Source organism: Nicotiana sylvestris, chromosome 4 (genome assembly GCF_000393655.2).
Source record: "Nicotiana sylvestris chromosome 4, ASM39365v2, whole genome shotgun sequence".
NCBI classification, from domain to species: domain Eukaryota; kingdom Viridiplantae; phylum Streptophyta; class Magnoliopsida; order Solanales; family Solanaceae; genus Nicotiana; species Nicotiana sylvestris.
The window spans coordinates 7989105-8006225 of NC_091060.1; the positions used below are offsets into that span (position 1 = coordinate 7989105).

A 17121-nucleotide genomic window follows, 5' to 3' on the forward strand; every position below is an offset into this window, starting at 1 on the left:
CTGTGGAGAAGGGAGCTGTTCTCAAGAATTGGACCGCCACACCATCCCGGGCCCGCCGAGTCCCTGGGTAGCTTGGCATTTAGCCTGATTTATTTTTATAGCCATGCTAGGCATTTCAGATGTTTTCAGTAATTTTGTTTTAAAGACGCATTTTGTTTCGAAATAATTGCTCGATTCATCGAGCCGTACTTGTTTTAGATATTTTCAACATTTAATCAATGCATTGCTATTTATTATTCATTATTATCCTTCACATTTTCTTTCTACAGTGTTATTATTACTTTTCCTGATGAACGGATGACTGTGACATGTAATGAGACAACACAACATAAGGATAGTGACTTAGAAGAAGAAGATGAAATACCTGAGGAAGTTATCAGAGAGGTTGAGAACTTTGAGAACAAACCTAAGTCCAACCTGGATGAAACCGAAGCAATAAATTTGGGAGATGCCAAAACCGTCAAGGAGACTCGCATAAGCATTCACTTATTACCGTTAGGAAAGAAAGAGTACATTCGTTTCCTGAAGCAATATGAGGATATCTTTGCATGGTCATTTGATGAAATGACCGGTCTGAGCACATCCATAGTGGCTCACAAGTTGCCTACCAATCCAATGTGTCCGCCGGTGAAGCAAAAACACAGATAATTCAAACCAGATATGAGTCTAAAATTCTAAGAGGAGGTCACTAAGCAAATCAAAGCCAAAGTCCTCATGGTAGTTGAGTACCCAACCTGGTTAGCCAACATTGTACCGGTTCCGAAGAAAGATAGGAAGGTTAGGGTAAGTGTCGACTATCAGGATTTAAACGGAGCAAGTCCCAAAGACGATTTTCCACTGCCAAATATACAATCCTGATCGACAATTGCGCCAAACATGAACTCCAATCCTTTGTAGATTGCTTCACGGGTTATCACCAAATCTGGATGGACGAAGAAGACGTAGAGAAAACAACTTTCATTATACCCTGAGGAGTGTACTACTACAAGATGATGCCATTCGGTCTAAAGAATGCTGAGGCTACTTACATGAGAGCCATGACAACCATCTTCCATGATACGATACACAAGGAAATAGAGGTGTATGTTGACGACGTCATCATCAAATCCAAGAGGGCCGCAGATCACATAGCAGACTTGAGAAAGTTCTTTGATAGGTTAAGGAGGTACAATCTAAAACTTAACCCCGCAAAATGTGCATTCGAGGTTCCCGCAGGAAAGCTGTTGGGATTCATTGTCAGATGCCAAAGAATCGAGTTGGAACTATCCAAAGTTAAGGCTATCTAGGAGTTACCACCGCCAAAGAGCCAAAAGGATGTGATGAGCTTCCTAGGATGCCTCAACTATATTGGTCGTTTCATAGAACAATCCATAGTAATATGTGAACTCATCTTCAAAATGTTGAGAAAAGATGCTGAAACCAGTTGGACCGAGGATTGTTAGAAGGCTTTTGACAAAATCAAGGAATACCTGTCTACACCGCCAGTCCTGGTCCTGCCAGAACCTGGAAGACCTTTGCTACTCTATCTATCTATATAACATGGAGCTTTTAGATGTGTTTTAGTACAACATGATGAGACCGGAAGAAAGGAGCAAGCCATATACTACTTGAGTAAGAAGTTCACATCTTATGAGGCACGGTATTCTCTACTAGAACACACTTGTTGTGCTTTAACATGAACAACTCAGAAATTGAGGCATTACTTCTGTGACTATACCACGTACCTCATATCCAGGGTAGACCCTCTGAAGTACATCTTTCAGAAGCTCATTCCTACTGGGAAGTTATCTAAATGGAAAATACTGCTAAGTGAGTTCGATATCATCTATGTAACTCAAAAGTCAGTCAAAGGACAAGCATTGGCAGACCATCTTGCTGAAAATCCCGTGGGAGGAGAATACAAACCACTAAAAATGTATTTTTCTGACGAAGAAGTATCATTCGTAGGAGAGGACATTGTTGAAGCCTACGACGGTTGGAAAATGTTCTTCGATGGAGCTGCCAATTTCAAGGGAGCGGGCATTGGAGTATTTTCTGTATCAAAAATAGGTCAATATTACCCGGTGTCTGCAAAGCTTAGGTTTCTGTACACCAACAATATAACAGAATATGAAGCTTGCATCATGAGGCTCAACTTGGCCATTGATATGAATATACAAGAGTTGCTGGTAATCAGCGATTTGGATCTTCTAGTACATCAGGTTCAAGGAGAATGGGCTATGAAGAACACCAAAATACTACCATACTTGTATCATGTTTAGGAATTGATGAGAAAATACACAAAGATAGAATTCAAACATGTACCCAGAATTCAAAATGAGTTCGTAGACGTACTGACCACTTTGTCATTAATGATACAACATCCAGATAAGAATTTCATCGATCCCATCCTGGTGAGGATCCACAATCAGCTTATTGTGCTCATGTTGAAGAGGAAACGGATGGAAAACCTTGGTTCTATGACATCAAGGAATATTTGTCGAAAGGAGAATATCCAGAATAGGCAAACCATACTCAGAAACACACACTGTAGAGGCTGTCCAATCACTTCTTCCAAAATGGAGGGACCATGTATAGAAGAACTCCTGATCTGGGTGTATTGACGCAAATGAGGCTTCTAGATTTCTTGAGGAGATACATGCCAGAACTTGCGGACCACATATGAATGGTTTTGTTCTAGCCAAGAAGATATTCAGAGTTGGATATTTTTGGATGACCATGGAAACGGATTGCATCCGGTACGTCCAAAAATGCCACGAATGCCAGGTACATGCAAACATGATAAGGGTACCACCAAACGAGCTCAATGTGACATGTGCACCTTGGCCTTTTGTTGCCTGGAGAATGGACGTCATTGGTCCAATCGAGCCCACCGGTTAAAACGGGCACCGGTTAATTTAGTGGTCATCGACTATTTCACAAAATGGGTAGAGACCGCATCTTACAAAGCTATAACTAAGAAAGTCATCGCAGACATTGTCAAGGATCGTATTATTTGCCGATTCGGGGTTCTCGAGTCCATTATCACTGATAATGCCTTTAATCTCAACAGTGACCTGATGAAAGCCATGTATGAAACCTTCAAAATCAAACACAAAAACTCTACAGCATACATGCCTCAAATAAATGGAGTTGTGGAAGCTGCTAACAAGAACATCAAGAAGATACTAAGGAAGATGGTAGAAAATCACAAACAATGGCACGAGAAATTACCCTTTGCCCTATTGAGGTACCGCACTATTGTTCGCACATCAACTGGAGAAGCCCCCTATTTACTGGTTTATGGTACCGAAGCTATCATTCCAACCGAGGTAGAAATTCCCTCTTTAAGGATCATACAGGAAGCCGAACTCAGCGATGCATAATGGATAAGGAGCCGCTATGAGCAACTAGCCCTTATAGACGGAAAAAGAATGAATGCAGTATATCACGATCGGCTTTATCATAACAGGATGTCCAAAGCATTCAACAAAAGGGTCAAACCAAGAAAAATTCGCACCGGGACAGTTGGTGCTAAAGAAGATCTTCCCGCATCAAAATGAAGCCAAAGAAAAATTCTCTCCTAACTGGCAAGGTCCTTACATGGTTCACCGGGTGCTAACAGGAGGGGTAATCACAGTTGCAGAAATGGACGGAGAAGTTTGGCCGAAACCAATCAATTTAGATGCAGTCAAGAGATACTATGTTTAGATTGTTTACTTTCCTTCATATGATGTAACTGAACTACGCTTGAACTGATTCTCATTTAAGAGGGGATACGTAGGCAGCCTTGGGGGTTCGGTCATATTTTAATAAAATTTTCATTTACCCCAGAACCAGAAACTGGGGCAGAATTTTGAGGAGGACCCTCAAAATTCCAAAGCAAGTCCAGCCAACACCATCATATGCCAGACAGTCAGAAATTGGTTAAGTAACTGGGGAAGAATTTTGAGAAGTATTCTCAAAATTCTAGAGCAGATCCGACAGACTTCATCGCACACAAAAAGGCCGAAGGATCATTTACCAAATTGGGGCAGAATTTTGAGGAGGACCCTCAAAATTCTAATGAAAAGAAGCCACAATGTCTCTAAAAGTGTCACGCTCATTAGTTCATATTATTTACTTGATATTACATATCACTATGTTTTCTAAATTACTCTATTTCGTCAATAAGTACGTATTTTCGAAAGTTTATTTCTATGGCAGCTAGGTGTTACCCAGGGTAACTTGAGCAGGGTTCCTAAAGCAGAACAAAGCGGAGCAAGAAGACAAGAGCACGAACCAACCTCCCCTTACAAAACTCATGATTTTTCTTTGGATGCAGGCATGGTGAACATAACAGGATTATTCGCAAATATACACACATCAAAATCACTATCAATCAAGCCACCAGACACAAATATATCTCCAACTAAGAAATATTCTACTCCTATTTGCTACTTGTTCACTGTATAAGGCTAAGCATTGCCTTCTCTTTGCATAAAACTAAGCCTTGTCTCAAATCTTGCATGAGGCTAAGCCCTGCCTCCGCATTTGCATAAGGCTAAGCATTGCCTTCTCTTCGCATGAGACTAAGCGTGTCTCAAATCTTGCATGAGGCTAAGCCATGCCTCCCTTTTTGCATAAGGCTAAACATTACCTTCTCTTTGTATGAGACTAAGCCTTGTCTCAAATCTTGCATGAGGCTAAGCCCAGCCTCCGCATTTGCATAAGGCTAAGCGTTGCCTTCTCTTTGCATGAGTTAAGCCTTGTCTCAAATATTACATGAGACTAAGCCCTGCCTCCGCATTTACATAAGGCTAAGCGTTGCCTTCTCTTTGCATGAGCATGCCTTGTCTCAAATCCTGCATGAGGCTAAGCCTTGCTTCCGCATTTGCATAAGGCTAAGCACTGCCTTTCTTTGCATGAGACTAAGCCCTGTCTCAAATCTTGCATAAGGCTAAGCCCTGCCTCCCTATTTGTATAAGGCTAAGCATTGCCTTCCTTTCGCATGAGACTAAGCTTTGTCTAGATTCTTTCACGAGGCTAAGCCTTTCCTCCCTACTTGCATAATGCTGAGCACTGCCTTCTCGTGAGCTTAAGCTTGGTTACCCTCCCCATAATCGTTACTCTATTCTAAAATTTTGCATTTTCTTTTTCTCTCGGCGCTAAACTCTGCCCCCAAACTCTGCACAAGACTAAGCTTTGTCTTATTATTGCCTCTGACATCACGTCACTGCATTTCATGGGATGATGTATAGACAATTCGTCCAAAGGTGTCATAGTCCGAAGGCATCATCTTCAGAGCCTAAAGACACAATGTCATGGCCTGAGGATCCCTCAATACTACGCATCATTATTCAAAGGCGTCATGATTTAGAGGCACCATTCACATGGCCCGAGAACATCATTTCATGGCCTCCGAATCCCTTACCATGCAATTCATGGCCTGGGACATCATGGTCTAAGGACGTCATCCTCAAACCATCCAAAGACAATCTTCATGGTCCAAAGGGAATTTGTATCATGTTTAAATTCTTGCAATACTCTATATACTCACATGCATTATGTTTTAAGTTTTGAAGGTAATTCAGGAAGTAACCGTTCTTCAAACAGGAGCAACCTTAGCTCCGGTTTCCATTCATACCCTTCAGGTCCATTTGTGCCTTACCATTATTTCAAAGGTAATCGACCCCCATTACCCACCTTTACTCTGTGACCGTTCATATATATGCCCTATTATACATCAATTACACTTCAAGATCGTACTCATAACTCAACATAAACCCATTTGATACTATCCTCCCCAAAGAAGGAGTCTTTTCGAAACTTGCCACCATTCCTATAATAAGTCCACCGACTTCATTCACCATTGGGTCCCAAACTACAAATGGCCTGATTCCTATAAAACCAGGGATATGTAGGTAGCTCATAGACCAAGGTTCGGCCTCTATTTTTTTTAAAATCCCATTTGATCAAAATCGATCATTATTTCTTTACCCGAAAACTCTTTCATTTTTTCCGAGTAAAGAGGGGCAGTTGTTGATACCCAAATTTTCCCTTATATATTTCAAAATACATATATACTTTCAAAATAGTGCATGAGCATCAACCAATATTTTTTCATAATTTTTTGTATTTTTAAAAGGATTTTAATTAATTTATTCTAGCATTTTATTATATAAGTAAGTACTAATTGTATCACAAATAATTTTATAATAATTTTATTTGCTTTATTTTATCATTTATATTTATACTGAGCTTTGACTATTTTACAAAAAGTCATATGTACATGTTAGAGTTATAATTGCAATAACTTTACAATAATAGCCCATGTGTGCATAATTATCGTATTTCACAAGAAAATAACCTTTTATATTTTTATAATGCTAAGTAATTATTTTAAATCATCTTCATGCATAAAATTATTTTTATCATTTAATTAGCTATTTTTACAAATTATATTATTAATAAATTTGGTATTTAACAAATACCCCCTTTAATTATGTTTAAATTCGGACCCCCCAGCCCAATTCAAATTAAACCTTAGCCCAATCCGCCCCAGTCCAACTTAAATAACCCCTACCCGACCCAGAACCTCCTCTAATCGTGGTTGTTGATCGTTGAGATCAACAGTTCATGTTATCCCTTTCCTTTTTTAATCCAACGACCCCCCAAACCCTACCCATTCTCTCTAATTGTGCCGTCTCTGAATCCTCTCCTCCTCTCTTCTCTCTCAGATAAAATCCTAACCCTAGCCGTCGTCACTGGAAAACTACCCATTTCATGGGGTTCCTTTGTGATTTCAGGCCCCTGTCGGCCTCTTACCTCTTCTAGTTGTTCGATTTTCATGTTACTTAATGGGATCTCAAGGGATTCAAACCAGATTTGGTTCAAATCTCTCATCTTTTCAATAAATCCGCCTATATTAAACCCTATGTCTGTGAGTACTATTATTTTCGTGTTCTCATGACTTCAAATATCTAGTTTGAACCAGATTTTCTACCTTTGTTCATAAATCTAGCTATTTCTATTAAATCTGTTTAGATTTCTTTAGATCTGAGACGGTTTTGAGTTTGTTTGGTATTTTCCTTAAGATTTTTCTGCTTTTTACTATTATTGTTAACCTATTTTATTTTACCCTAGGGTTTTGATCTCTAACGGATTTTCTGTGAAAAGGCTTAGACATTTAAATGCTTTCAACTATGGTTTCTTCTTTACTATTTGGACCGATCCTTTTTGAGTCTCATCTCTATGCCTTTGACATATCCTAGGGTTTTGATTCTCTGACTATTTATCCTGTTGTCTTTTGCCTCTTACCTTTAACTCTGCCAATTAAGTTTTTAATTGATTTACTTACCTAAATTAGGGTTTGAATTTAGTACCCATATTTCCTTATTTAAGTTTTACTTGTTCTTACCCAATTTATGTATTTGTATTATTGGCTTGATTGTGTGTCCTGGTTCCTAATTGATTTCAGAAATTATTTCTTACCTTATTAACCTTGCTCTTAATTACGGATTGATTCTGTGCGAGATTTTTCCTTAAATTAAGTGGTACTTATTTGATTCTGTCCTCTTAATTGAGTCCTGACAGATTGCTAATTGATGTTTCATACCTTATGTATGTGTGATTGATTCATTACCTTATGTAACCTACTGTCACACCTCCTTTTTCCGCCCCCCGCGAGGGGTGAAGGAGTTTTTCCAATTAAAGGACAATCGAAACAGGATTTGTTTGTTTATTTCAGAGTCGCCACTTGAGAGATTTAGGGTGTCCCAAGTCACCAATTTTAATCCCGAATCGAGGAAAAGAATGACTCTGTATTACAGTCCGCGAACCAGAAATCCGGATAAGGAATTCTGTTAACCCGGGAGAAGGTGTTAGGCATTCCCGAATTCCGTGGTTCTAGCACGGTCACTCAACTATCATGTTCGGCTTGATTATCTGATTTTTATACGAATATGAACTTATGTGCAAATTTTAATTCTTTACCTCTTTCATTATTATTTATTATTATTTTACGGGGAATTGCAACATTGTGAAAATGTATCTCGAACCGCGTCACAATCAATGTACCCGCGGTCGTCGACACATTTTGACTCCGTTGAGATTTGGATTTGGGTCACATAAATGTGCACCCGAACTTAAGAAAATTAAATTATTAAAGGCGCGCCTAAAGCAACTAGCATATCATTTACTTTTGGGTAGGGCCGTGAAATTTTACTAAACAGTCCATCCCGAAGTCTAAACATTTTTAAAAAGAAAATATTTACTGAGGGCCCCGCAATTTTTGTATTTTTATTCGGTGAAGCTCATCTCATTCTTATTTTTTAAAGGGATTTGCAACGTCATGGACACGCATCTCAAACCACGTCACAATCAATGCACCCGTGGTTAGAGACACATTTCGATTCCGCTGAGATTTGGATTTGGGTCACATAAATGTGCACCCGAATTTAACAAAAATAAGGTTAATTAAGACGCGTCCTAAAGAACTAGCGTGTTGTTATTTTGGGGTAGGGCCGTGGAGTTCGCTAAGCGGCCTATCCTGAATTCTAAGTACTTAACACATATATTTTTTTTATGAGGGCCCCGCAATCTATGCGTTTTATTTGGCGAGGCTCGTCCCACTTTATTTAGAAGGTCGTCCTATAGTGGCTATGTTTTCTATTGAGTTCGTCTCTAATAATGAAAGAAGAAGAACGGTTCAACTTTATTTACATGCTTACAAGTTAGTTATAGTCGGTTTCGAATATGATTTGAAAAATCCGAATTTGAGCGCGTATATGGGCAGTCGTTTAGACATTATGGGCCCAGGCCCAATGTGCATAACGTTTAAACTCGGCTTGGGCCACCCTTATTCCAATTGGGCCTATTCAACTTATTTGATACATGTTTGACATATAAAAGGGGGAAGGGCTGAAATGCGATGTACTACTTACCTTAATCAAGCCATATTTCTACCAACTTAAAACAGGCCATTTGTTTAAAGAAGGAACTATTGGGTACCTAACATGCTTCTTGACAAAACAATAATGAACTAATAGAACATGTCTACTACAACATTAATCCCTTTCAATTACAAGCAACACATAGAGTTTTCCAACTAAATGATATGTATAAAAGTTCAATTACATCATAGCTAACCACCTAGTTCTATTAGGGAAAGTAAACTATCATGCAGACAACCTATTTTCAATACATTTCTAAAGCTAATTCGAAATAACTTCAACTCTTCCAATTTTCTTTGTATTCATGCTTCAAATTTCAGCTTACATTGACAGTGTATCAGTCGTGTACCTGGTATAGGAAAGCAAAAGAAGAAGAAGATCAGTGCAGCAGTAGCACACACACAGCAATAGCAGCAACAGAAAAGCAACAACATAAAGACAGCAATCAGCAGCAACAACCCAGCAGTCAGATTTTTGTTATGAACAGTAGGCCCAGTAAAGCAAAATCCAATAATACCCAGTAGAGAAACCAACAGCAGATTTAAACCAAACAGAAATCCAGTGAACTTTTAGACAAACCCAAAATACCCAGCTGAAACAGTGTTGTACCAGCAGGGAAACCAAGGAAAACTAAGCTGAAAACCCAGCAGTGTACCCAACAAAGACAGGCCAAACAGAGAAAGAAAACAGGTGCAGAAACACAATGACTTATACTTGTTATGTTCAGAAATCCAGCACTCTTTTAACTCTCAACACTTAAAAATTGTCCAGCCTCTGATTTCTGATTTTTCTAACCCTCTTAAACTCTGATGTCTAACCTTAATTCTGATTTTCTCTCCCTTTTTTCTTTTTTATCCTTTTATCTCTACCCCTTTTCTTCCCTCAAATGAACCTATTTATAGGCTAAATACAGGCCAGCCCTACTGCCTTGTTTACCCCCCAACACTCACATTCTGCCCATAACTCCTTAAAACTAAAAAATGCCCAATGCCCATCCTCCTGACAGCCCCTTAGCATGTATTTTCTACCCAAAGGCATGGGCAACCCATAATATTTAATTACCCCCATGCTACCAAGTTTGGTTCCCCAATATTGCATTAGTTTAATGCTATTTTAGTACCATATTGTCATCAGATTAATAGTATTTTAAATACCACTTGACAGGTTCTTAAGTTAATCCCTGATTAAACTATGTCAAATGCCAAAATTACCCTTATTCTTATGTTAATCCACTTGAATATTACTGTATTACCCTAAGCCTTACTTGTCTGAACTTACCAACTATATAAGCTTAACACTGATTTCTGATTGATCTCCTAGGTTTCTACAGCTATATCCAATACTCAGTCTAAGTTCAATTCAAAATTAGATCACAAAGGGATGTCAATCGAGCCAAATAAGTTGGTCATATTGGGAGCCAAACCTGACCAACTCAAAGTCAAAATGCAAACAGGCAACAGCCAACAGGCTAAGATCAAGGCAGTAATGAACAGGCTTCTATGGCAAACTATGAAGATCATGGGGTTACTGAATGGTTACTGAATGAATGAGCAGTCTAGTTCAAAGATAGAAACTGAATATATTCCACAGGTTCATTACAAATTAGCATACAGATGCAGGGCTGGCAAACATACATGGAGGACATTAGTGAACTTCTATCATGTTTCCTCTAATTTTTAGACAGATTAATTGACGACACTTATTTTAACGACTATACAAGCTATAATAGACAACAAACAATCAATAAAACACCAAGACAAATTAAACCCTATCCCAGGGTTCACAGAATTGACCGAAAAATCAGAAGCAAAACCAAACCAAACATGAACGACAGACAGAATCTATAGGAGAACAGAAGAGAAAGGAAAATTACCTCAGGGATTCGAAATTAAGACTGACTCAAGGTCGAACTCGGACTCGACCATTTTTGGGGTCGAATGGACTTTAATCGCAGTGTTCTCAACTGATAACACCTCGGTTAAAGTCTATTTGACCCCTATCTTTCGTTGATTTGGATAGACCCCCATAAATCTGGGTTCTAGGGTTCTTGGGGGTCTGATTTTGGATTTGTTCAGTTCTAGTCAGATTCGAACGGAACCAAGGTCATTCAGGGGGTGAGAAAGGTCAAGAGGTGTTGTGGTGTGAGTTTGGGGTCGGTGGGTGTAGATCTGTTTGTTGCTCGAATCTTCGATTGAAGATTCGAGAAGTTGCAGGGTGATTCGAGGTAAACGGTTGGTGGATTCGTGTTCAGGGTGGTTGGGTGCATCAGGGGTGTTGTTTTGGTGGCCATCGAAGTCCGGGTTGCCGGGTTTATGGTGGGGGAAACCTAAAGCGGCTAGGGTTTGAGAGGGGGGCTCTAGGGACGAAGGTGAATAGTGTGTGAAAGGGGGGGGTCTGGTTTGGGGCGTGGGGTGGCAGGTTAGGTTTATATATGGGGTGGATGGTGTAATCCTGGCCACTGGATCAATCAAGATCGATGGCCAGGATTAGGGGAGCTTATCCATACGGTGTCGTTTGGTTAAGTGGGGGTCGGTTTAAGAAGGGAGTGGGTCGGGTCACGAGGGAAGCCAGGGACCGTTGGATCCATATAGGTGAACGGCTCAGATCAACTTGCCTAAAACGGCGTCATTTCGACTTAGCAGGGGCTGCATTGGACCGTTTGATTGCAACAGATCAACGGCTCTGATTTGAGTCGCCAAAACGGCACCGTTTGGTGCATCTGAAGGGTCAGGTGATCGGACTGGGTCAGTGCAGCGGATTGGGCCTGATTTTCATTTGAATTTTTGGCCCAAATCCGGTATTTCCTTTCCCTATAATTAACAAAAATTCCTAAAACCCAAAATTAAATTATACAACTATTAATTAACACTTAACAACAATTATCATACGATTTAAGACCTTTAACAAATAGAATAAAAATGCATATTTTTGTGATTTTTGCCTTTATAACCAGATTACGGTTAATTAATTCCTAAATGTACCATTTATTCCTAAATGCCTGTAACACGTATCTTTGTATTTTTAACTATAGCGAGGCGAGCATTACGGACAAACCTTTATCAAAATGTCACGCAAATTCTCTTATCAAAATGTCACGCAAATTCTCAAAATTGTGCACAAGTGAAATTTGTTTCATTTTTGATTTCTTTTGGAGTAGTTTTTTCCGTGAAGCAAAAATCACGTGCTCACAGCTGCCCCTCTTTGGCCGAAAACACAAAGAGTTTTCGTGCAAAGATAAAGCGAGCGGATACGAGCGATTTTTGCCCACTGGAATACTCCGTGTGAAGCATTTTATAGAAAAAGATTTAATCGAACCTTTGCTTTCAAAGGTTTCCTACATATCCCTGGCTAAAGGGGAATCAAGTTAATGTAGTTCGGGAAGTTTTGGTAGCTGGGACTACCATGTGACTGCAATGTTACTGCCGTTGAATGCTGTTATCACTGCTTACCGACCTCCTTGTTACACCGTGCTTAAAAGAAAACAAGAAGCTAGGCTAGACTACGGATCATAAGATCTCATCTATCTTCAACTTGTTCTTGTTGCCTTGCTTTCTTGTCGGCTTGTGTTTCTTCCGGTGCTTTCCTTCCGTGAATTTGGGGATGATACTGGCCTTTTGCTTTTCTGAATACCAGTTTTCATCATTTTGTTCGGTCCGCTGGGGATATGGCTTCCTTCATTAAGCTTTTCGGCGGTTCCTCTGGGGATACGACTTTCTTCATCAGATTTGTTATGCTGGGCATAATTTAATGTTCACAGGCCGCTTTTTTCAAGACGTGTGTTTTCTTCCTTTTGACTCATGCGCTTGAACTTGTGCTGGGACCTCTTGTTGCAACCTTCTGCTTTCCGGTGCTGGGGATTTTTATTGTTTCCTGCCGGGGATTCCAGTTGTAACCTTCTGCCTTCCGGTGGGTTACTGATTTCAAGATCTGCAGTATAAGACTAAAAAGTATTCCTCTCGTTATACAGGTGGGCGCCTAAATGGAAAAATATGAAAGGTATTCCCTCGTTATATTGGTGGGCGAACTAGAACATGAAATGAAAACAGAAATGCATACCCTCATTATACTGGTGGGCGACCTAGGACAGGAAATGTAAAGACAGAAATGTGTATACCCTCATTATACTGGTGGGCGACCTAGAACATGAAATGAAAAATAGAAATGTATACCCTCATTATACTGGTGGGCGACCTAGGACAGGAAATGTAAAGACAGAAATGTGTATACCCTCATTATACTGGTGAGCGACCTAGGACATGAAATGAAAAACAGAAATGTATACCCTCATTATACTGGTGGGCGACCTAGGACATGAAATAAAAAACAGAAATGTATACCCTCATTATACTGGTGGACGACCTAGAACAGGAAATGTAAAGACAGAGATGTGTATACCCTCATTATACTGGTGGGTGACCTAGGACATGAAATGAAAAACAGAAATGTATACCCTCATTATACTGGTGGGCGACCTAGAACATGAAATGAAAACAGAAATGTATACCCTCATTATACTGGTGGGCGACCTAGGACATGAAATGAAAAAGACAGAAATGCATACCCTCATTATACTGGTGGGCGACCTAGGACATGAAATAAAAACAGAAATGTATCCTCATTATACTGGTGGGCGACCTAGAACATGAAATGAAAACAGAAATGCATACCCTCATTATATTGGTGGGCGACCTAGGACAGGAAATGTAAAGACAAAAATGTGTATACCCTCATTATACTGGTGGACGACCTAGAACATGAAATGAAAAACAGAAATGTGTATGAATTTGTTTCCTCATTCCCTCGAGAAAATTTTTGGGCAACGGCAGAATATTTTCTGCCCCGGTTTTGGTGACCTTTCTTGTGGCGTGTCTTTCTGCCATCATCAACCTTTATTTTCCTGTAGAATCAAAGAAAGTTTTGTCAGTTTGAACATGGAGAGTAGATGTGTCACTCACGCTGGGGAATGATTTTCCTTTCCCTATCCCTTGCCCTGTGCTCCCAAGACTGGCTGGGGATAAAGTTGCTTGCTGGGGGTGATATGTCTGCTGGGGGTGGTATTTCTGCTAGGGATGGTTTTCCATTTATCCCTTCCCCGCTCTTTTGTCTCCCAACATGCCGTGGGAGTCTTCTTCGACTTCAAAACTACTCCCTTAAGTGTTCATTTTCTCACAGCCCTGCAGGGCATAACATGTTATCACCTGGGGATAACGTTTTTGAGGTTAAGGTTATCCTGCCGCAGATTAACTTTCTCTTCCTCCTTCCCCCTTTCTGTGGTGTATTACCATCTTGGATCTTGGTCAGCGATGTATCGCAGTTCTTGCTGGGGATCTTCTTGGCACTTGACCCACAAGTCCTTCAACCATCGTTTTCCGCCTTTCTCCCCGTTCTCCTTAACTTCCTAGGCCAGTTTGTCGTGTGATTTTGCGACAAAATGCCCTTTTGTCCTATTGCCTTGGCTTTGCACCATTTTGGCCCCTGGTAGTAGACTTTGAAAAATCCTTTTCAAAATAAATTTTTGGATTCTGTCTTTTTAGACAGAAAAGCGAAAAGTAAAAAAAAAATCTTTCTGAACAAATGTTTGGAAAGAAGAAAAAGGAAAGAACTTATCTGAATGGTGGGAACGGTCCTGATGATCATGTCGTGCATTACGGATTAACTGACCCAGTCTATTCGTATCGATCAATCTTCCTGATGGCCTTACGCTGGGGATACATAGGTGCCCACCTCTTCGCAAATGCGGATCCTTTTTGCCAATATATCTCGTCGTCTTATAGTGCCCTTTGAGGGGTTTTCACTAATAAGACTCTCTCTTTTCTCTCAGCTCTCGTCGCCTTATGGTGCCTGTGAAGGTTTTCACAGATAAGACTCTCTCATTTTGCCTTTCAACGGGGGATTGGAGTGTTGCCGATACGACTCTCTCTTTCGGAGATTCTTTTTGGCCATCAATTCATTCCCAGTTTATGATCCCCTTCTTTGCGGGGGTTCAGTGTATTATTCTCGGGTTCCATTTGCCTGACTGGGCACCTCTTGGATATTGATCGGGAGGTCTTTTTTGGACATCGATGTTGGTTTTTTTTGTGTGGGTTTAAAGAAAGGCTATCAGAAATTCAAAATAAACTTCGATGGGTGAAACGCTACAACTCTTGGAATCAACCCTTTTTGAAAATTCAAAAACATAATTCCTGCCCCAGTTTTCTTGATTGGGGAATTTTATATTTACACTATATTGAGCTAGGTACATTATGCACACTATGCACACTATGGTGCCCTATGACCGAGCCGTGGGGCGCCTACGTATCCTCTTCGAGGAATCAGGTCAAACGTAGTTCCTGCCGTTCCTTTGTTTTTCTTATGATCTTTATCTTGTTTTCATTTTTCTTTTAGTTTCTTTTTTTTTTCTTCTTTTTTTTCATATCTTTTTCTCATTAGTGATTCCAAAAGAGGGGTATGAAAGAATAATTAAGGCTCAAAGGGGGGAAGCAAAGGTTAAAAGTGTTTGGATAGAAGAAAGAATTGCCTTCATCATTTCATTATCCAATAAGTACCAAATACAAACAAACGAACCAATAACTACCATAATCAAAGAAATTACGCATAATATCTTTTGACTGCATCAGAATTGATAGCCATGTCGACACATCTTCCCTCGATATCTGTTAGACATAAAGCACCGTTGGACAACACTCTGGTCATGATATAAGGCCCTTGCCAATTTGGGGCGAACTTGCCTTTTGCTTCGATCTGATGCGGGAGGATCCGTTTCAATACTTGCTGCCCTACTTCAAATTTTCTAGGGCGCACCTTCTTATTGTATGCTCTTGCCATTCTTTTCTGATACAACTGGCCATGACACATTGCTGCCAATCTTTTTTCATCTATTAAGTTCAGCTGCTCTAGTCGAGCTTTGACCCATTCATCGTCGTCAATCCCGGCTTCAGCGACAATTCGGAGGGACGGAATTTCGACCTCTACTGGTATTACTGCTTCAGTTCCGTATACCAACAAATAAGGAGTTGCACCTATGGAAGTCAGGACTGTAGTGCGATAACCCAACAAAGCAAAAGGTAATTTCTCATGCCATTGTCTAGATCCTTCTACCATCTTCCTCAGTATCTTCTTGATGTTCTTATTGGCTGCTTCCACTGCTCCATTCGCCTTGGGACGATATTCGGTGGAATTGCGGTGTGTAATCTTAAACTGTTAGCATACCTCCCTCATCAGATTGTTGTTAAGATTTGCCCCATTATCCGTGATGATCACTTTTGGGACCCCAAATCTGCAGATGATATGAGATTGAACAAAATCCACTACTGCCTTCTTGGTTACCGACTTGAAAGTTTTAGCTTCAACCCACTTGGTGAAGTAGTCGATGGTCACCAGAATGAACCTGTGGCCGTTGGTCGCTGCCGGCTCGATAGGCCCAATGACATCCATGCCCCATGCAACAAATGGCCATGGCGCTGACATTGTATGCAACTCTGTCGACGGAGAATGAATCAGATCTCCATGTATCTGACACTGATGGCATTTCCTTACGAAAGTAATACAGTCATGCTCCATAGTGAGCCAATAGTACCCTGCTCGAAGAATCTTCTTTGCCAATACATATCCGCTCATATGTGGCCCACAGACTCCCGCATGCACCTCTGCCATAACTGTCGTGGCTTGACCAGCATCTATATATCTTAGTAATCCCAAGTCTGGGGTTCTTCTGTACAACACTCCTCCAATGAGGAAGAAACCATTGGACAAACGCCGGATGACTCTTTTTTGGTCTCCAGTGGCCTGCTTCGGATATATCCCCATCTTGAGGTACTCCTTTATGTCATAAAACCATGGCTCGCCATCTACTTCCTCCTGTACCGCGTTGCAATAAGCATGCTGATCGCGAACCTGAATGTGCAACGGGTCAACATACATTTTGTCGGGGTGGTGCAACATTGATGCTAAAGTGGCCAATGCATCGGCAACCTCATTATGAACTCTCGGGATATGTCTGAATTCCACTGATCAAAATCGCTTGCTCAGATCGTGCAAACATTGTCGATATGGTATGAGTTTCAAATCCCGTGTTTCCCACTCACCCTGAATCTGATGCACCAGGAGGTCCGAGTCTCCCAAGACCAAAACGTCCTGGACATCCATGTATGCAGCTAGTCGCAGACCCAAAATGCATGCTTCATACTCTGCCATATGTTTGGTACAATAG

At 40.5% G+C, this 17121-nt stretch overlaps 1 protein-coding gene across 1 annotated transcript; it reads right to left on the bottom strand.

Annotated features, from left to right (window-relative positions):
- Positions 1–12707: 12707 nt before the first annotated feature.
- Positions 12708–16832, bottom strand: LOC138889223 (uncharacterized). The gene is made up of 2 exons (XM_070172496.1): positions 16557–16832; positions 12708–12839 (listed from the first exon to the last, which is right to left on the bottom strand). The coding sequence occupies exons 1-2, from the start codon at positions 16830–16832 to the stop codon at positions 12708–12710; spliced, it is 408 nt and encodes a 135-aa protein (XP_070028597.1).
- Between the last annotated feature and the right edge of the window lie 289 nt (positions 16833–17121).